At 36.2% G+C, this 18,577-nt stretch overlaps 1 protein-coding gene and 1 non-coding gene across 2 annotated transcripts; both read left to right on the plus strand.

Annotated features, from left to right (window-relative positions):
* Positions 1–3: 3 nt before the first annotated feature.
* Positions 4–1,862, plus strand: LOC102609207 (pentatricopeptide repeat-containing protein At1g05750, chloroplastic). Its single transcript, XM_006481475.4, has one exon. It carries the CDS (start codon positions 210–212, stop codon positions 1,737–1,739), a length of 1,530 nt encoding a protein of 509 aa, XP_006481538.1. The 5' UTR covers positions 4–209; the 3' UTR covers positions 1,740–1,862.
* A 15,450-nt stretch (positions 1,863–17,312) lies between these two features.
* MIR169F (microRNA MIR169f) lies at positions 17,313–17,485 on the plus strand. The gene has a single exon (NR_161507.1). It is a non-coding gene; the product is annotated as a microRNA MIR169f (primary transcript).
* The last annotated feature ends 1,092 nt before the right edge of the window (positions 17,486–18,577 follow it).

An 18,577-nucleotide genomic window follows, 5' to 3' on the forward strand; every position in this document is an offset into this window, starting at 1 on the left:
CCAAAGCATTCCTCAAAAATATTGCCGAACCGATCGATGGCTCACCTCACCGTCTCTCCACTAAAGAAACGAACTGCTTTATCCGAATTTTGGGCCACCGAAATTTGGTTGTATACAATATCATAAAATTTGAGGGGCCAAATAATAATTATCCAAAGTTTTCATTTGTTAACCTCCTCTTATCCTTTTAACGGTATTTCAAAAAACAAATGAACTCTTCCGCCACAGCAACGATTCTCCCTCAACCTTTTCTTCCGCATCAACAAAACCCCAACCAAAACCTCACAACTACACCCCAAATCTCTATACAAACTAACAACAGCAAATCCACTGTAAACCCTACAGTTCAATGGACCTCTTCTATATCTCGCCATTGCCGCAGCGGCCGCATAGCCGAAGCCGCTTTAGAGTTTACTCGCATGACACTCCACGGCACCAATCCGAATCACATCACTTTCATCACCCTTCTTTCGGGTTGCGCTGATTTTCCATCGCAATGCTTGTTTTTAGGTGCGATGATTCATGGGCTTGTTTGTAAACTGGGGTTGGATAGAAATAATGTGATGGTAGGCACCGCACTTTTGGACATGTACGCCAAATTTGGTCGAATGGATTTGGCTACGGTGGTTTTTGATGCGATGAGAGTTAAAAGTTCGTTTACTTGGAATGCAATGATTGATGGGTACATGAGGCGTGGGGATATTGAATCTGCAGTTAGAATGTTTGATGAAATGCCTGTGAGGGATGCGATTTCCTGGACTGCTTTGCTTAATGGGTTTGTTAAGAGGGGTTATTTTGAGGAAGCACTGGAGTGTTTTCGAGAAATGCAGATTTCTGGGGTGGAGCCAGATTATGTAACCATTATTTCAGTTCTAAATGCGTGTGCCAATGTCGGGACGCTTGGTATAGGCTTGTGGATACATCGATATGTTCTAAAGCAAGACTTTAAAGACAATGTCAAGGTATGTAATACGTTAATTGATTTGTATTCTAGATGCGGCTGCATTGAATTTGCTCGTCAAGTGTTTCAAAGGATGCATAAGCGAACATTAGTGTCTTGGAACTCGATTATTGTGGGTTTTGCAGTTAACGGGTTCGTGGGGGAAGCTTTGGAGTATTTCAATTCGATGCAGAAAGAAGGGTTCAAACCAGATGGAGTCAGTTTCACAGGGGCACTAACTGCCTGTAGCCATGCTGGTTTAATTGAAGACGGACTTCGATATTTTGACATTATGAAGAAAATTTATAGAGTCTCTCCTCGGATTGAGCATTATGGTTGCATAGTGGATCTTTATAGCCGTGCAGGGAGATTGGAGGATGCATTAAATGTCGTAGAAAATATGCCGATGAAGCCAAATGAAGTTGTGTTGGGTTCATTGCTGGCAGCATGTAGGACTAAGGGTGATATCATCTTAGCAGAAAGATTAATGAAGTATCTAGTAGACTTGGATCCTGGCGTTGATTCCAATTATGTGCTTCTTGCGAATATGTATGCGGCTGTTGGAAAATGGGATGGTGCGGGTAAGATTAGGAGAACAATGAAGGGTCGTGGTATACAGAAGAAGCCAGGACTTAGTTCAATTGAGATTGGGAGTGGCATTCATGAATTTATGGCTGGCGATAGGTCGCATATAGAGTCAGAGCACATCTATTCAATGTTAGAGCTTCTTTCTTTTGATTTGAAATTATGTGGTTATGTTCCAGAAACAGTTGCCGGAGAATTATATGAAAATGATTGAGTTTTGGTTGTCAAGTATAAAAAACTGAGTTTCATGTATAGTAATAGTATCTGATTTTCTTAAGGTGTTAATTCTTGCAATTAGGATATGGAAAATAGGGTGACTGATTCTTTACCATAAAAACCCTTGCATTTACTTTAAAACCTTTTGGTAGGTGAGTTTTTAACTAATCAATTGTCGGGGATCGTTTCATTAGTAATTTAAGATCCATGGATTCCTAAATGTTATGTATCTTGGATTTCAAGGGAAACTTCATCCCTTGTGATGCAACTTACTCTATGCCACAACATAGAGTCACTATAAATTTCTATTTTAACAAAGCTCAAGTGAAATGCTCCAAGTTGCAGAGTTGATAAGTACTTTTAACTCAAGGCAATCCCTATCTTACATGCATGTAAGATACATCCCTCTCACATGAATAGTGCATGTGTGGGATCCACACACTATTCATGTGAGAGGAATGTATCTTACATGTATGTAAGATAGAAGGACCCTTAACTCAATATGCTAGTGTCAGCTGACATGGCGTGACAGCTTGGCCCTCCTTATTCCAGCTGAGCAGCAGGATTAGCATTTGTCTGTTCTTGATAGTTGATATTAAAAAAATAAAATAAAAATCTATAGATCATCCCACGCTTTGGAATTCATGAAGGTGAATAATTTATAGGCTAGAATAGAAAATTAACCTATTTATGATAACAACCACAATTGGAACAATTAAGGTAAGTGTGAAATTGAACAAGAAGTCGACTGATAATAGAGAGGTGTATATAAATCTGTACTCAATTACATTACCAAGTTTAAAAGTTTTAATTGAATGATTTAAATTACAAGCTGAATTTGACAGCCCTTTAATTTGAAATATTGAATCTGATTTTCCAAAGAATTTAGTTTTTAAGTTCAATTATTTTAAATATTTGCGCAAATTTTGAATATAACTAAAAGAAAATTTTATATCAAGTTCAGAAATAAAATAAATCTATAAAATTCCATACGACGGCTGAGGAGTATTTATTAACTTAGAATAGAAAATAACCATTTTTCACATTTAACAATTACAATTGGAACAAAATAGATTATTAGAAATTTAACACAAAAATTTATAATTTCATATTCAATTTTGTAATAAAGCCTTGCTCTGGTGCAATTTAATTAATTACAACAAACGGCTACGCTTAGACATTACTTGTTCATGAATAAAAACTTTCCTGATGTTTCTGATGTGATCCAGTTCACGAAATTAATGTTTATGTGTATTTTTAAAACTTCGCGATCATTTATTATGGTATAAAAAATTAAGGAGAGGTTGCTATAAATTTGAGTGGTAGATATTATTTCAAAATTTTTTAAGTTTCATGGGATATTGGAGTTTGCTAAAATATATTAAAATTTGATGGAATATTGGCGGTTATTTCAAAATATTGAAGGAAGATATACTCTAAACTCTGAATGTGATATAGAGGCGTTTTGTTTCGTTTCACCTTGGCAATTTTGGATTTTTTCTTGAACTGATTTTTCGTTGGTCATAAGAAATAGCCTTTGATTAACAAACGTTATATGGTTAAATTAGCAAATATTATGGCTGTATACTTGATCATTATTCTGTCTAAAATAATGTATCTAACAGCGATTGTTGATTGTTCAATAATTTAACTTTTTAGAAACTTATATTTGTTAAGGTGAGAATTGTTTAAGAGTTATTGATTCAAAATTAAAAAATCTCTATAGTCCATATTTGTGAAATAATTATGAGAAATTAATCTTGCTAAAATATTGTTTAGCTTTGTGTCCTGTTATATTTTCCTAAATAGATTTACCGAACTAGCTGAAAGGACATATTTAAATGCGATATGTTGTTTTATTTTATCTTTTCTGTTTATAATATATTTGTTCAAACTTTGTTCATATCCCGTGAGATAGACAGCAAGTGGAAAAAACCTGAGAGGCTTGATACCAGTTTAAACGGAGGATTTTTTTTTTTTTTTTTTTGGAAAGAAAGTACACCTTTCATTGAATTAAGAAAAAAGAAACAAAACATCCTCTGAAAATTCATTCAGCCAAATACAAGGGTCTGACTTTTTTAAAGCCAACTTTGCCAAATCATGCGCTAAAAAATTACACATCCTAGGGACGTGCTGAGCTTTAAAATTCTGAAAGATTTTCTTGGCTTCTAGAATGTCAAAAATCACCCAAAAGGTCTCTGTCAAAGTGCTTCTCTTGTTATTGATTAGCTCTATCACCCTTTTAGAATCAGACTCTAAGATAACTGAAGTTGCCCTTGCCTTGGCAGCTGCCTGCATTCCCCACAAAACAGCTTTTGCCTCACTCAACTCCACATCTCCTGAGCTCTTAAATGTGCTGACAGCTACAGCAACTGTTTCTCCCTTATGGTTTTTAACTACTGCTCCCAGCCCAGCAAGATAATTCACCCCATCCATAGCAGAATCAACATTTACCTTAAGCCATCCTTCTTCGGGTGGACTCCATTGACTTTGTTGAACATTGTTTTGGTCTGCTAAGAACTCCTCTTCTGGTTGCTTTATTCTTTTGACAGATTCAGCAACTGTAACAACTTTAGCCATCAATATTACCGGGTCATCATATTTTCCTTTGAAAATGAGATTATTTCTAGCACTCCAAATAATCCACAATAAAAAAGCTACCAGTTCACCACTCATATTCTTTTGCTGAAAATGTGCAGAATGCAAAAGGGTAATGACATATGGAAAATTAGCCCCTTGAAGGACACTTCCCAGAGGTGAGTTTTTCCAAACCTTTCTAGCGATTTTGCAGTCCACAAGAGCATGAACTGTATTCTCCCACCCACTCCTACACACTGGGCAGATGGCCTCCCGCATTACTCTTTTCTTCCATAGGTTTTCTGCTGTAGGCAAGATATTCTTGGCTACTCTCCAAAGAAAAATCTTTACTTTTTCAGGAATCTTCAGCTTCCATATGACGTTCCACTGGCTTGGGTTCAGGTTGGAGCAGTTAGGAATGCCTTTGTGCTTTTGTCCTAACGCCACTTGATAGCCACTCTTCACCAGGTATTGACCTCTCTTATCATAGTGCCAAAACAGAATATCCTCACTTTGCCGTCTCGGTAAATGGATTTGCATAATAAGATCTGCATCATCTTTGCCAAAACATTGATATATGATATGTTCATTCCAACATCTATTTCCATCAATTAACTCAGCAACACAAGTTCCACTGGGCAGATTTGGAGGGGTTGTGGGCTTAAAGGTTGTCGGCCTAGGGATCTAGTTGCTGTTAAAAATATTTATCTGCTTTCCATCTCTAATTCTCCATCTACACCATTTTATCAGCACCTCTCTTCCCTATAATATACTTCTCCAAATGTATGAGGGTTTAGAGCTCAAACTAGATTCCATGAAGGATGAGTGCTTAAAGTACCTTACTTTCAAAACTCGAGCCACTAGTGAATCAGAGGCTTGAATGAGTCTCCACCCTTGCTTCGCAACTAGAGCTTGATTAAAACATGAGAGGTCCTTAAAGCCCAAACCTCCTCTAATTTTAGCTTGACTCAAGTTTTCTCATCTTGACCAATGAATACTTCTCTTCTCTTTAGTCGAACCCCACTAAAATTTAGCTATCGCTCCTTGCATATCATTACACAAACCCAAAGGTAGCTTGAAAACACTCATAGCATACGTAGGAACAGCTTGTGCCACTGCTTTAATTAAAATTTCTTTACCACCGCAAGAGATAAGCTTTTGCTTCCAGCTGGTTATCTTACTCAAAACCTTCAGTTTTATTTCGTTGAAAAAACTCTTTGTCCTCCTCCCTATCATTGAAGGCAATCCCATATATTTTTCGTGCTTGGAAACAACATTTAGCTGAAAAATTTGCTTGATCATAGCTACTTGATCTGGTTTGGTGCTACTGCTGAAAAACATGGATGATTTTTCCATGTTGAAAATCTGTCCCGAGGCCTTCTTATAGCACTCAAACAACTTCTTTAGATTTTTGCAATCCTCCACAGTTGCTTTGGTGAAGATTAAGCTGTCATCGGCAAAAAGTAGATGGGAGATAGACAAGTCTCTACTGAATTTGAGCCCATGAATAAGCTTTTTTTGTTCTGCATGTCTAATAAGATTAGAAAAAACTTCAGCACACATAATAAAGAGGTATGGTGATAAAGGACAACCCTGCCTAAGCCCTCTTTGAGGATAGAAAAATCCTTTAGCAACCCCATTTACAATGACAAAAAAAGACACTGTGGTAATGCAATTCATAACTAAATCAACCCACCTCCTCAAAAACCCCATCCTTAACATAATTTGTTCCAGAAAAGACCATTCAACCCTATCATAAGCTTTGTTGACATCTAATTTCAGAGCCACTAGCCTATGATTTTTCCTTTTGCTATGTCTTATTTTGTGTAAGCATTTGTAGCCTATGATAATGTTGTCGGAAATCAATCTATTTGGGATGAATGCACTTTGGGTTGGGGATATAACATGATGGAGAATGTGTTTAAGCCTATTCGCAATAGTTTTGGCAACAATTTTATAGATTACATTGCAAAGGCTTATAGGTCTAAAATCTATCACTTTCAATGGTTTAGTAACCTTTGGGATTAATGCAATATATGTATGATTTAAAGGAGCAATAGAGCCGCCATCATTGAGAATATATATACATGTTTTAATGACTCCAAACCTGACAAATTGCCAATGCTTTTGATAAAAAGCAGCCGGTAGTCCATCTGGTCCAGGAGCCTTTGTAGGGCTCATTTGAGAGAGAGTTGTGTAGATTTCCTCTTCTGTAAACGGGTTGTCCAGATGTTGATTCATCTCTGCTGTGACTGATTGGCTTAGGTCAGTGAGAGCAGTTGAAATGTGATTTGTAGTAGGGCTTGAAGTAGTAAACAATTCTGTAAATATAATCACAAAATTGCTTCACCACTTCGTCTCCATCTTCAACCCATCTGTTTTGGTTATTCATCGCTCCCCAAATCCTGGTTTTTTTCTTCCTCGTTGAGGCTTTAGAGTGAAAAAACTTAGTATTTTTATCCCCTTCTTTAAGCCACTCTACTCTTGATTTTTGCCTCCAATATATCTCTTCATCCATTTGCAGATTTTGAATATGTCTTTCTGTGAGCAGAATTTCAGCTCCTTCTTCGTACTGCTTCCCGTTAAACTTCATCTCTACAAGTCGTTTCTTTAATTGCTCTAATTTTGCCTTTTTATCTCCAAATTTCTGTCTACTCCAGCTCTGTAAATGCGCCATTGAATTCTTTGCTGCCTTTTTTAAGCACTGAACATGATTGCTATTCCCCCCATAACTCAGCCCTTCCTACTCTTCTTTCACAATGCACTTACATTCATCATAAGGGCTCCATAAATCCTCGTAGTGAACTCTACTCCTGCTCATTCGCTGGTAACTCACCCCTCTACTTCGAACTTGCATTTTGAGCATAATTGGACTATGATCAGAGCACCACGAGTCGAAATTATACGCCACCAGCTCGGTTGGCCCCGTTTCCCAATCCTTTGACACAAAAAATTTGTCAAGCTTCTCTTCAACAAAATGAGGTCCGAAACATCTATTTGACCACGTGAAAGGGTACCCCATATACTCAATATCCTTCAAATTACATTCATTTACCACTTCTCTAAAATCAGCCACCGCGTTCAAGTTTCTCTTATTCCCCCCCTCCCCCCCGTTTTCTCATTTAGATTCAGGATTTCATTATAATCACCACAGTAAATCCAAGGATAAGATAACAGACCTGCTAATCGCCTCAACAAGGTCTATGTGTGCCGTTTTTGCCCCGCCTCAGGGTGCCTATAAATACCCGTGCATTTCCATTGTCTTCCATCAATTCCTCTAACAATAGTGTCGATGTGATGATTATTGTATGAAGTTGTTTCCAACTCTAAATCTTCATTCCATAACATTGCTAAGCCACCCCCCATGCCTTCTCTACTCACCGAAAAACAATTATCGAACCCTAACCTTTTCCCAGAATCCACCATTTGTCCTGGCCTCAACTTTGTTTCACAGAGAAAAAGAATCCTAGGCCTGTATTTTTGGAGAATATTTTTCAGTTCATGAAATGTTCGAGTATTCCCCAAACCCCGAACATTCCAACTTATGATATTCATTGCTTTCGGTGGGGCTGGCCACCAGCCTCCGCCGATATGTCTTCCATTGTTAACTCAAGCACCTCCATAGTCTCCATAGTTGTTGCTTCCCCGCGAAGTTTGAAATTTGTTTGCAGAGATTTAATTGGGTTAGCATTTGATATTTCCTTAGCTGAAAATTCGGCTTTGACTTTTTTCTTCTCTAGACTAGCCCTTTTAACCTCATTGTGTAACCGTTTTAAAGATGCAGGCCCATCCAAAATTTCTGATTTTTTATTTATGTCATGGGCGTGGTTTTTTCATCTTTTCCATTTGGGCATTGACTTCTTTGATACCAGCTCGTTAACCACCTCTTCCCTTTCAGAACTCATTTGGTCATTTTGTGTTTCATTGGCTTGTTTTATTTTTTGGCCCACACCAACTTCCTTTCCTTTTCCCTCCAATTTCTTTTTCTCTGTCGGGTTTCCTGTTTTTGTTTCCTTAACACCTGCTGCTTCAGAACTTTTGGCTGCACCATGCAGCTTTTTGTCATTTATTTGCAGAAGTCTCGTTTTGCTCCCTTGGCCTTTATCAACGTTTCCAGTCTCCTTTTCCACGTGTCCCACTTCCATTGGTGTTTTACTAGCTTCCCTGCTATCTTTGTTTGGTAGAGATCTAGATTCCCCATCCGGATTCGGTGAAAGTGGACATGGGTTAGAGAGCTCTGCACTTTCCGATGCTGAATTCTCCCCTTTGGATTTCTCTTGCTCCTTACTCCATTTTTCTTTGTTCCTGTTCAGTTTTGTTCTATCTGCTAATGACACCGCTTTCAGCCATGGCCCAAAAGGCAGATCCTCCTTTTGCTGCCCTCTGTATTCTGTACATTCTCTGAATTAATGGCCAATACACCCACAGCAAAAGCAAAAATCCGGTAATCGTTCATACACCACCGGCATTGGGATGTCTTCTTCGCCCTCTTGCTTGAGGACAATGAGCTTCTTCAAAGGTTTAGTGATGGCAACTGAAACTCGAATGCACACAAATTCCCCAAAGCACTCCCCAAGAGCATCCGTACCTATGTCTTCAACCCTTCCCACTCTTGTCCCTAGTTCTCGGATGATACTATTGTCCATACACATTAGCGGCACATTATGGATTTAGATCCAGAAAGAAACATGAGAGAAAGCTTGCTTTTTTATGCTGCCGATGCCTTTTGGTTCTTGGAGCACAATGAGGGTTCTGTCGAAATGCCACGGTCCTCCATTAAGTACTCTCTTTTTATCCGCTTCTGAAGCAAACTTGAACATGAAAACATTACTCCCTAGACTTTCAATCTTGAAATCACGCACAGTGCGCCAAGCTTGATATAAGGCTGTTTTGAGCCCTTCACGATTGATTCCTCTCGCAAGAAGAATTTTTCCCACTAAACAGCCCGCTATTACTCGAAACCCCTTTTCTTTCATTTGGCCTTCAAACATGAACTTATCTGCCTCCTCACCTTCAAGGGTTATAGCTTGACACTTCTGTATTAATTCTTCAGTATCCATGGTTTTAAAAAAGGCTAGGTAATAAAGTCGTGTTTGGTGAAGCTAGCTTTCAAGTCGCTCACCAACCACTCCCTCTCCCTTAGCTATTTGACCCCTGTTCTTGACAACTCTCAGATTTTAGTTGTAACCCTCCAACTCAAAAGCTATAGACACGAGAATAAGAGAAAAAACCAAACAAAAAACCACTGGCACTCCTCTTGAGTGAAAAGGTAGAGCCCTAGCAGCCCACAAAACTACCATTCAGTCTTCTCTCATTACAGAGAAAAGTAAAGAAGGAGAAAAAATTTAAATATACGTGCGAGTGTTTAAACGGAGGATTTGGAGGCCCAACATTCAGCTTTTTTTTGTTTTTTTTTTATTTTGTTGAATTTTTAAATATAATATAATGTAGAGTGTAAAACGAACGATAATGATATCAAATAATTTATAAAAAAAATCTATAGATTATTCCACACTTTTGAATACATGAAGAAATAATATTTTATAAGCTAGAATAGAAAATTAACCCATTTATGATAAAAACCACAACTGGAACAATTAAAATAACTGAGAAACTGAACAAGAAGTCATCTTTTACAACTAAGAAACTGAATATTAGTGAATAAAATAAGTGAGGGTTATTATTGAAATGGATAATATCAATTAAAAATAGTTGCTGGACAGATGTAATAAATATAACTATAGTTGGTTGACACCACCTATTAGATTCACTATAAAAGGCTAAGGATGAAGGGACACGAAAGCGGGGGTAAGAAAAGGAAAAAGGAAAAAGGAAAAAGGAAAAAGGCAAAAGGGGAATATGGAAGCTGAGCAACAAAGAAGAAAGCAGAGCAAGTTGGAGGTCAAGCAAGAAGCCATAAAGAAGTCAAAAAGCCAATAGCCGAAAAAGAAGTCCAGTATCCAAGAAGACATTAAGAAACCGAAGATCATAAGCTGAAACAGAGAGTATTAGCAGCAGCAAACACAAAGAACAGCAGCTTATTTGTTTGTAACAACACTGAACAAGAAGTCAATTGATAAAAGATGAGTACTAAATCTATACTCAATCATATTAGCAAGTTTTTTCTTCTATTTTTTTTAATAATGGAGAAAATATATTAAACCGAACCAGAGATTGTTACAACAAGTATACAATTTCATCGGGGATCTCCCAACTAAACTTGGTAATCAGAATATGAAAAATCTAATTTTGCCATAGCATGGGTTACTCTGTAACAATTTCTTGGAAAAAGTTTGATACGAAATTGATTTGACTCAGCTGTGAGTTCCCTAATATCCAAGAAGCAAGAATCCAGAATCTTTGGCCAACTTGATCCCCGCTAGAACTAGGGATGGCAATGGGGAGGGGAGGGGAGGGGACTAATCTCCCCGTACCCATTTTCGATATTTTGCGTATGTCCCTGTCCCTCCTCCATCCATATCAAAATTATTTAACAGAATCTTCATTCCCTCCCCGAATAATAACAGGGGATCTCTGAGTGTTTCTGATCTCTGAATAATTAATATATTTTTTATTTTTAATTTTGAGTTAATCATATTAAAATAAAAAATTTAAATAAAAATAAAGTTTGAAATATATATTACATTAATATCCATTACAAAAGTCACATACATTAAATTAGTAAGTAACGCATCATGCAAGGGATACAAACTATCATGAACAAATTAATAGCCTAATACAAAATTGTTACAAATAAAATCAAATTTAAATTCAAAATTAACTTTTCAATGGTGGCGTGGACACTTTATAAATGTGGATTATTCCCTTTACAACACAATAGTTAAGTCGAAGCAAATCAAGAGCAAATATTATATTAGATTATATATTAAAATTGTGATTTGCTGTGGGCAATTATAACATCTAAAAATAAATAAAAAATAGATTTAAGTTTAAAATATTTAATAAATATTAAAATTAAAACAAAAGTTTTGGGCTAATAGAATCTGTCCGGTCTTTTTAATGTCCTAAATAAAAATTTAGGACTTTAATTAGTTAATTAGGCCTAAAAGTTTAATAATATAAATATTTTAATATTTTTTATTTTTACCAATACTTATAATTTTATAATTCAAATTTTATTATTTATTTACTAGTAATTTTAAAAAATAAAAAATAAATTAAAAATTAAAATGGGGAAATGGGTAGGGGATGGGGATTCCACCTCATCCCCGTCCCCTCCCCGAATAAGAAATTGGGTAAAAAAATTTCCCTGTTCCTTCCCCGAATAAGAAATTGGGTATGAAATTATTCTCATACCCTTCCCGAATGGGAAAAATCCCCAAAGATACCCTTCCCCGTGGGGATTTTTGCCGTCCCTAGCTAGAACAGCTTCTAGGGGAGTCCATTGAGTCATTGCGACTCATTACTTGGCTGAATTCCCTTGGAAACTTGAATAGAGGAGTCCTGAGCGCACTGTAGATTTCAACAGTTGCTTCTGCTCGAACTAAAGTGCTGAAATGGTTTTCCAGCACATGACTACGAATAAAAAGATTACTCTCTCTCGAGATTATCTATGCAATAGCTGCACATAATTCTAGCTTCTCTGTTGTCATAATATGGGCAATTTGCAGAAAAAAGCAAGCAAAATTCCCATGAGTGTTGGTTTTGATGGCCATTACAAGTTCAGAGGAAGAGTAGTAGCCTAACATGAAGATAAAGAGCCTTGTTTGATAGCGAAGAATGATATGCCTTGCTTCTATTGAAGGTCTCAAGTTTAGCTTACATTTAGTCAGAAGAATCCTTTTGAAGGTTACAAGGCAAGTCATCTTTGGCTAGTTGACATTACAGGCTCTTATTTGTTATTCATGCTACGCTTTCTCTTCTTCCACAACCACTTCAAATTATAGCTCTGGCTGTTTGCATGATTGGCATTATGTACCATTTGAGCACGCATGCTAGCTTACGTACTGACGATTTGTGAGATATGATATACGTACATATTTTGATAATAGATTAATTAGGCAATGGTATTTTCTGTTTAACATTAGCTTGGATGCATTAATTTTTCCTTTTTTTTAAATTTGTAGGACTGAGGCATCAATGCTTGCTTCATTTATTTATTACTATGAAGCTTTACAGCATAAACTAAATGACTAGAGCACAAAGTGATGAATTGAAGATGAGCCATGAAGTTTTAATTGAATGGTGTCAAGACAAGTGAAGAATCCAGCATAATTTGATGAAGTGAATATGTACTAATTTTGGGATAAGAAGTCAAAATTTTAAAGTTATAAGGCCGAATCACAACCAAAAAAAAAAAAAAAAAAAAAATTGTACGTTAAAAAAAATACATTATTTTCTTGAGTTTACTTGTCAGATTGTATCTATGTCATGCATGATGCATATATAGCAAGAATGAGTCATTATGATTGTTACGAAGGTATTTGGTAAAATGAATTAAGTGTTTGGCGAATTGTCTCAACGAGCACTCCTCCATCTGTCACCGTCATCAAGTTACATGAACCGATAAAAGGCAAGTGATGTGCAAGCAAGGGACAGTTGAGAACGCAGGTGACTTAGTACTTGATCAATAATGCTATAGAGCATGAAATTGATGATAAGCTCAAGGTTGGAATGAAGACAAATGGAGCTGTACTTAATAGAAGGACAATCACAGCAACTATTAGATCAAAATCACAATGTCCCTATATAGGATCAATTTGCAACTGTGTATAGTACAATATTACTACACATCTTGGTCGGGAAAATCAGTTTGTATAGACATATATCTTCAAGAAGAAATTAAAATGTAGCGTGTTGTGTAATTTTTTTGTTCATTTACTTTGCTACTTTTAAAATTTCTGTTTGATTCTTAAAATAAGATGAATTTGGATCTGATTCTAATTTAAGCTGTGATGATCTTTTACAGATTGTGTACCACGTGTTATAACAATGAACAGTGAAGATCTAATTAGCCAAGATAGATACTGCCTTTGAATTACCCAGAAACTTGTAAACTCTTCCTTGTAGCTATAGTTGCAAGGCAAGTCATTCTTGGCCACCAAACAAGGGTTTTCATCTTGGTGTTAGGCTACTCATCTTCTCTGAGCTTCATGCTTTAGTTGGATGCCAATATTGTGTTTTGACGTCTCTGTTTCTAGTGGACGAAAGACTACAGGTCAGATGTAGATGAGTAGACCGCCGTCCACAAATTATTTCAATGTTTCCTAAACACTTTTCCTATGCTTGTTAAGCTTAGCAATTTGGAATATATTCTTGGACAATGATGTATCATATTTGGCGGTGACAGTCATGATTCACTCTGCACAAAATTCAGCTGTAACTAATATTGGACTGCAAATTTGGCAAACCAAATTATATACAGCACATTGCTTTAACAGGGGATGTTTATGAAGATTGAAGAATTACTATTGTCAATTACTAGAAGCTGGCAAACTCTCCTAGATGACTTTCAAGTTTTAAGAAAATGGTATCATTAACAAGTAATCATAAACATTAGAAACCGACATTTTGTTCAACCACAATTTGTCACTATCAAGCTAAACAATTTGCTCACGCTTGTTCAAATTGATGCTAAAACTTTTTGTCCATCTTGTCCCTTTCCCTTTGAGTTGACTATATATATCCATATAGGCCTTCTGACTTAGCTAGATATTGGCCCCTACTCCGATTTGGGAATGAAGCACATAATTTAGCAAAGGAATTTGGAATCACTAAAGTTCTTGGGCATCATATAAAGTCAATGCCTTCGCCATCTAAAACAATTTGGTTTTATAGTGTTTTCGGATTTCATCTGTTGTCCTTTTTCCTTCTTGGAAGTTTTTAGCCATTGTTATCTTATATTTTCCTCAAACATAAATGGCAAAGAAAAAAATTTGGGAAATTAGTGTTTCTTCTCTCGCAGATCCTTTATTATTGGTATCTAGCTTTGGTGATAAAATGCTATCAACCATATTATTAGTTCTTAATATAAAGGCAAGAAAGCAACAATTAATAGTTGTGAATTAAATGCTGTGGCATAGTTAAAGCAATGTAAGCTGCATTGGAATCAAAAGGTTACCCTCAATGAAGCAGGCAAAATCAGAGTAGTTTGCCCGGTGTACATGTCAAATAAATTATAGGAGCAGAGGATACTTGGTTGTCACATACATCCAACCATGTATATAACACATCCTTAATTTGGAGAAGCTGGAGGTCTGATTATATGCATGTCTTATCTGAAAATTTCCTGGCGAACTAATAAGAAGATTGGCCTGCGCTGAATTGAGGACTTCATGGATTTTTCAAAAATCCTGACTAGCACTTTTGGGTTTTGGCAGTAAGAAGTACATGATCATCAAGCAATAATGCATTTCATATTTGGGTCCATCTCAATTTTAAAGATTATATTCATTATGGTAAGCTTAATGATACTGAGTGCAAGAACGTATAGGGGAAAAGAGTCATTTTATGCAATTTGATGGCAACCTATTGAATTTCTGATCTGCATCCGATTTGTATTGTTCTTTTCACCAGCTATACATAGAGGCTTCAGAACACAGTATTGGCATCCAATTATATCAAAGTATAGAAGAAGTTCAAAGGAAGAGTAGCCTAACATGAAGATAGAGTCTTGTTTGATAGCCATGAATGACTTGACTTGCTCCTAAAGAAAGATCTCAAAATTAGCTTCCATTTAGCTAGAAGAATCCTTGTGGAAGTTACAAGGCAAGTCATCTCTGGCTAGTTTACAGGCTCTTATTATTCATGCTAGGCTTTCTCTTCTTCCACAAGCACTTCAGATTATTGCTCTGTATTTTGCCTGTTTCCTTCAATAGTATATCGTGCGGCCACCTTGAGTCCTCGAGTAAGCTGACAAGCTCTCTCTCTTTTTGATTCTTGTCTCCTAAGCACCACAGAGATTAAACATTTGCATGTAATTAATTGATTCTGTGAAATTTATTGGTAATAAATTAATTCGTGATATTGATTTTTCCAGTTTAACAATAGCTGGGATGCATTAATTTTTTTTCCCCATTTTCGGTAATTGTGGGGATGGGGCGTGAGCATTTCTTGGTTCCTTCATTTATTTATTAAGAAGTTTGTATAAGCAATAACTAGAGCCTGCATGAAGTGATGACTTGGAGAGCTGTAAGTGTAAATTGAAGCAAGTCTAAAGAATATCCTTCTATTTGTGAGTGCAAAGAGAGCATGTGATGAAGAACATACATATGTGTGTCAGTGTGTGTGTGTAAATCAAGGCTTTTTAATGCAAATGGGTTGAAAGAATCTCCAAAATATTGTATCCGATCATTTTCATTTACTATCTTTTGTTCTCTTACATAATTCAGCTTTATCACTTGAAGAAAAAAAAAAAACAAGAATAAGCAAGAGTGAAAGCATTAATTTTCTTATCTTCACCTTAAGACTCTTATCTCTACTAATCTGCAGTCGCGTACTGAGAAGTTAATGTTGTGGAAGAAGAGCAAGCCTAGCGTGACTTATAAGAGCCTGTCAAGTTAGCCAAGATATGATATGCCTTTGAATTGCGTAGCTAAGCTACATGTGCTTCAAACAATTTCTTGTAGCTGCCGTGGTGGCAAGGCAAGTCATTCTTGGCTACCCAACAAGGCACTTCATCCTCATGTTAAGCTACTCATCCTTTCTGAAATTCGTTCTTTTGTTGGATAAACCAATATTGTGTTTCAAGGTTGCTATTTATAGCCGATGAAAGAACAGTGATTATTTCGCCACTTTTGTATTGTATAATCATTAAGCTTACCAAATAGGAATGTATTCTGTATATGCAATGCATTTGTTTCATGTCCCTGCAGATTAAAAAATGTACAGAATTTCAACAAAGAAAGAAAGTACACAAGGTTCAACTGGCTTCTAATGAACCAGTAGCATCTACTTAATCTGATGTATCATATTTGGCTGTGACAGCCATGGTTCACTCTTCTCACATAGCTTTAGTTATTATAAAATTATAAATTTGCACAGACACTGTTCTTATTGATGCTATAACTTGTTATGCACTTACCCTTTTCCTTTGAGTTGACTACTTATATGGAGACTAATCTGACTTAGCTGGATATTCACACTACTACAAATTGGGCAAGAAGCATAAAATACAACAAAGAAGAATGTGGAATTGATCAATAAAGTTGTGGGGAATCACTGTAGAGCTCTAATAATTCTTTTTCAAAAGGATGAAGCTCTTTCTCATGACCTTCAGTTTTTTTGTTCACCATATCATTGACTCAAGGAACCGACGGCATAAATATACGGATAGATAAGATAATGATTCCCCATCTAGCACCATTTCAAGTCAATGCCTTTGCCGAAAAGAAATGGATATTTTATTAGTTTTATCCAAACTTTGTTAATCTAGTGTCATCTATCCTATTATTAGTTTGTGGATACAAGACATGTATAGATCTTAGTTCTTAGTAAAGGCAATAACAGCATAGTAAACTAAAAGCAGTGTAAGCCGAATTAGAATCTACAGAGCATCGTCAATGAAGCAAAATCAGATTTTACTTCACCAGATGTACATGACAAATACTATAATAGCAGCAGATGAATCTTGGTTGTAACGTATAGCCAACTATGTATACCAACAAAAAATCCTCAATTTGGAGAAGCTGGAATTTTGATTATGTGCACATCTAATCGGAAATTTCAGGGCAAATTAGTAAGCAAATTGGCCTTTGCTGAAATGAGGAGTACTTATGGACTTTCCTTTGAAAAAAAAAAAATTTCTGATATCTCTTTTGGCAGTAAGAATATATTCAGTTAGGCAAGCATACCGACACTGAGAGATGGACAAAATAAAACAGGGAAAAAGAGTCATCATAAATTACGCAAATTGATGGCAACTTATTAACTTCCCGATCTGCATCCTATATGTACTCTTCTATAAATAGGGACTCCAAACACAATACCTGGCATCCAATTATATCAAAGCATAGAAGAAGTTCAGAGGAAGAGTAGCCTAACATGAAGAAAGAACCTTGTTTGATAGCCAAGGATGACTTGCCTTGCTTTTAAAGAAAGGTCTCTCAACTTTAGCTTAGCTACATATATAGCTAGTATCCTTGTGCAGGTTCCAAGGCAAGTCGTCTTTGGCTATTTTGACAGGCTCTTATTATTCATGCTAGACTTTCTCTTCTTCCACAGCCACTTCAAATTCTTGTTGCCTGTCGCATGTGTTCCTTAAAAATTACACAGTCAACACTGTATATTGCATTTGAGGAAGATGACGCGTTTTGAGAAAAGAGTCTTACATGAAGATTGGAGTTTTGTTTGATAGCCAAGAATGACTTGCCCGCTCCTTCTGAGTAAGTGTGGATAACTCATTCAATTCTTCTTCTATAAAAATAAATAACTACAAACTTTTACTTTGGTTCCAGACAGTCACCTTGGCTAAGCTGACAGAGTTACTTTTCATGCTGGGCTTTTCTTCTCTCCCAGGCACCACAAATTGGCTTTTTGATTATATATTTATTTTGAAACTAATTTTGCAGTGATAAATTGAAAGTTCTAGGATTATTGAATTGTGTCAACTGTCAAGCCTCAAGTTCCAAGTAAATACTTATATGTAGAGAGAAGTAATCGAAGAAGGAATCGGACTCGTACTTTGATGAAGAGGATGCACAGATTCCCAATTGGGTTTTGGCAATTTAATTTTCGGAAGTCTGCATACACAATACAAGAGCATATGTAACTTCTATGCATGATTGATCATGATCATTTATCAATTTCATTCAATAAAATTGTTTTTTTTTCCTTTAGATAATTAATTGTTGTCTTCAATATAATGTTGCAAACGATCAACCTGGAGATTCCATAACCCCACTACAGAACATAACAAGACAAGTGAATGACATAATTAATCAAGAACTGTGAATTTAAGTTGATGCGCAAACTGCATGTGCTCATAAAGATTTTGCCAGGTTTGACATTACAACATTACACAGTTTTGTACATGTTTGAATCTCTACCAACACTAATTTTACTGATTTAGTTAAATTTAATTCACTCGGTAAATCGAGCCGCTTAAGTGTGATAGATATTTGGATTCAGGGTGACAATAATGTTAAGAGTTGTGATATATTTCATGTGAAGCTTAAATACTATTTGCAAAAGCCCTTAGCCCTCAGATGTGATATTCCGAATACAGTGCAAAATCTTCTTTTTCCCTTTTTTATTGGTAATGACATTGACTTTAATCTTCTTGTCGGTTGAGGCGTCCTT

This window comes from Citrus sinensis, chromosome 8 (genome assembly GCF_022201045.2).
Source record: "Citrus sinensis cultivar Valencia sweet orange chromosome 8, DVS_A1.0, whole genome shotgun sequence".
NCBI classification, from domain to species: Eukaryota; Viridiplantae; Streptophyta; class Magnoliopsida; order Sapindales; family Rutaceae; genus Citrus; species Citrus sinensis.

Excerpts from the sequence above, each read along its gene's own strand:
- LOC102609207 (XM_006481475.4), top strand. The coding sequence starts at position 210 with ATGAACTCTTCCGCCACAGCAACGATTCTCCCTCAACCTTTTCTTCCG.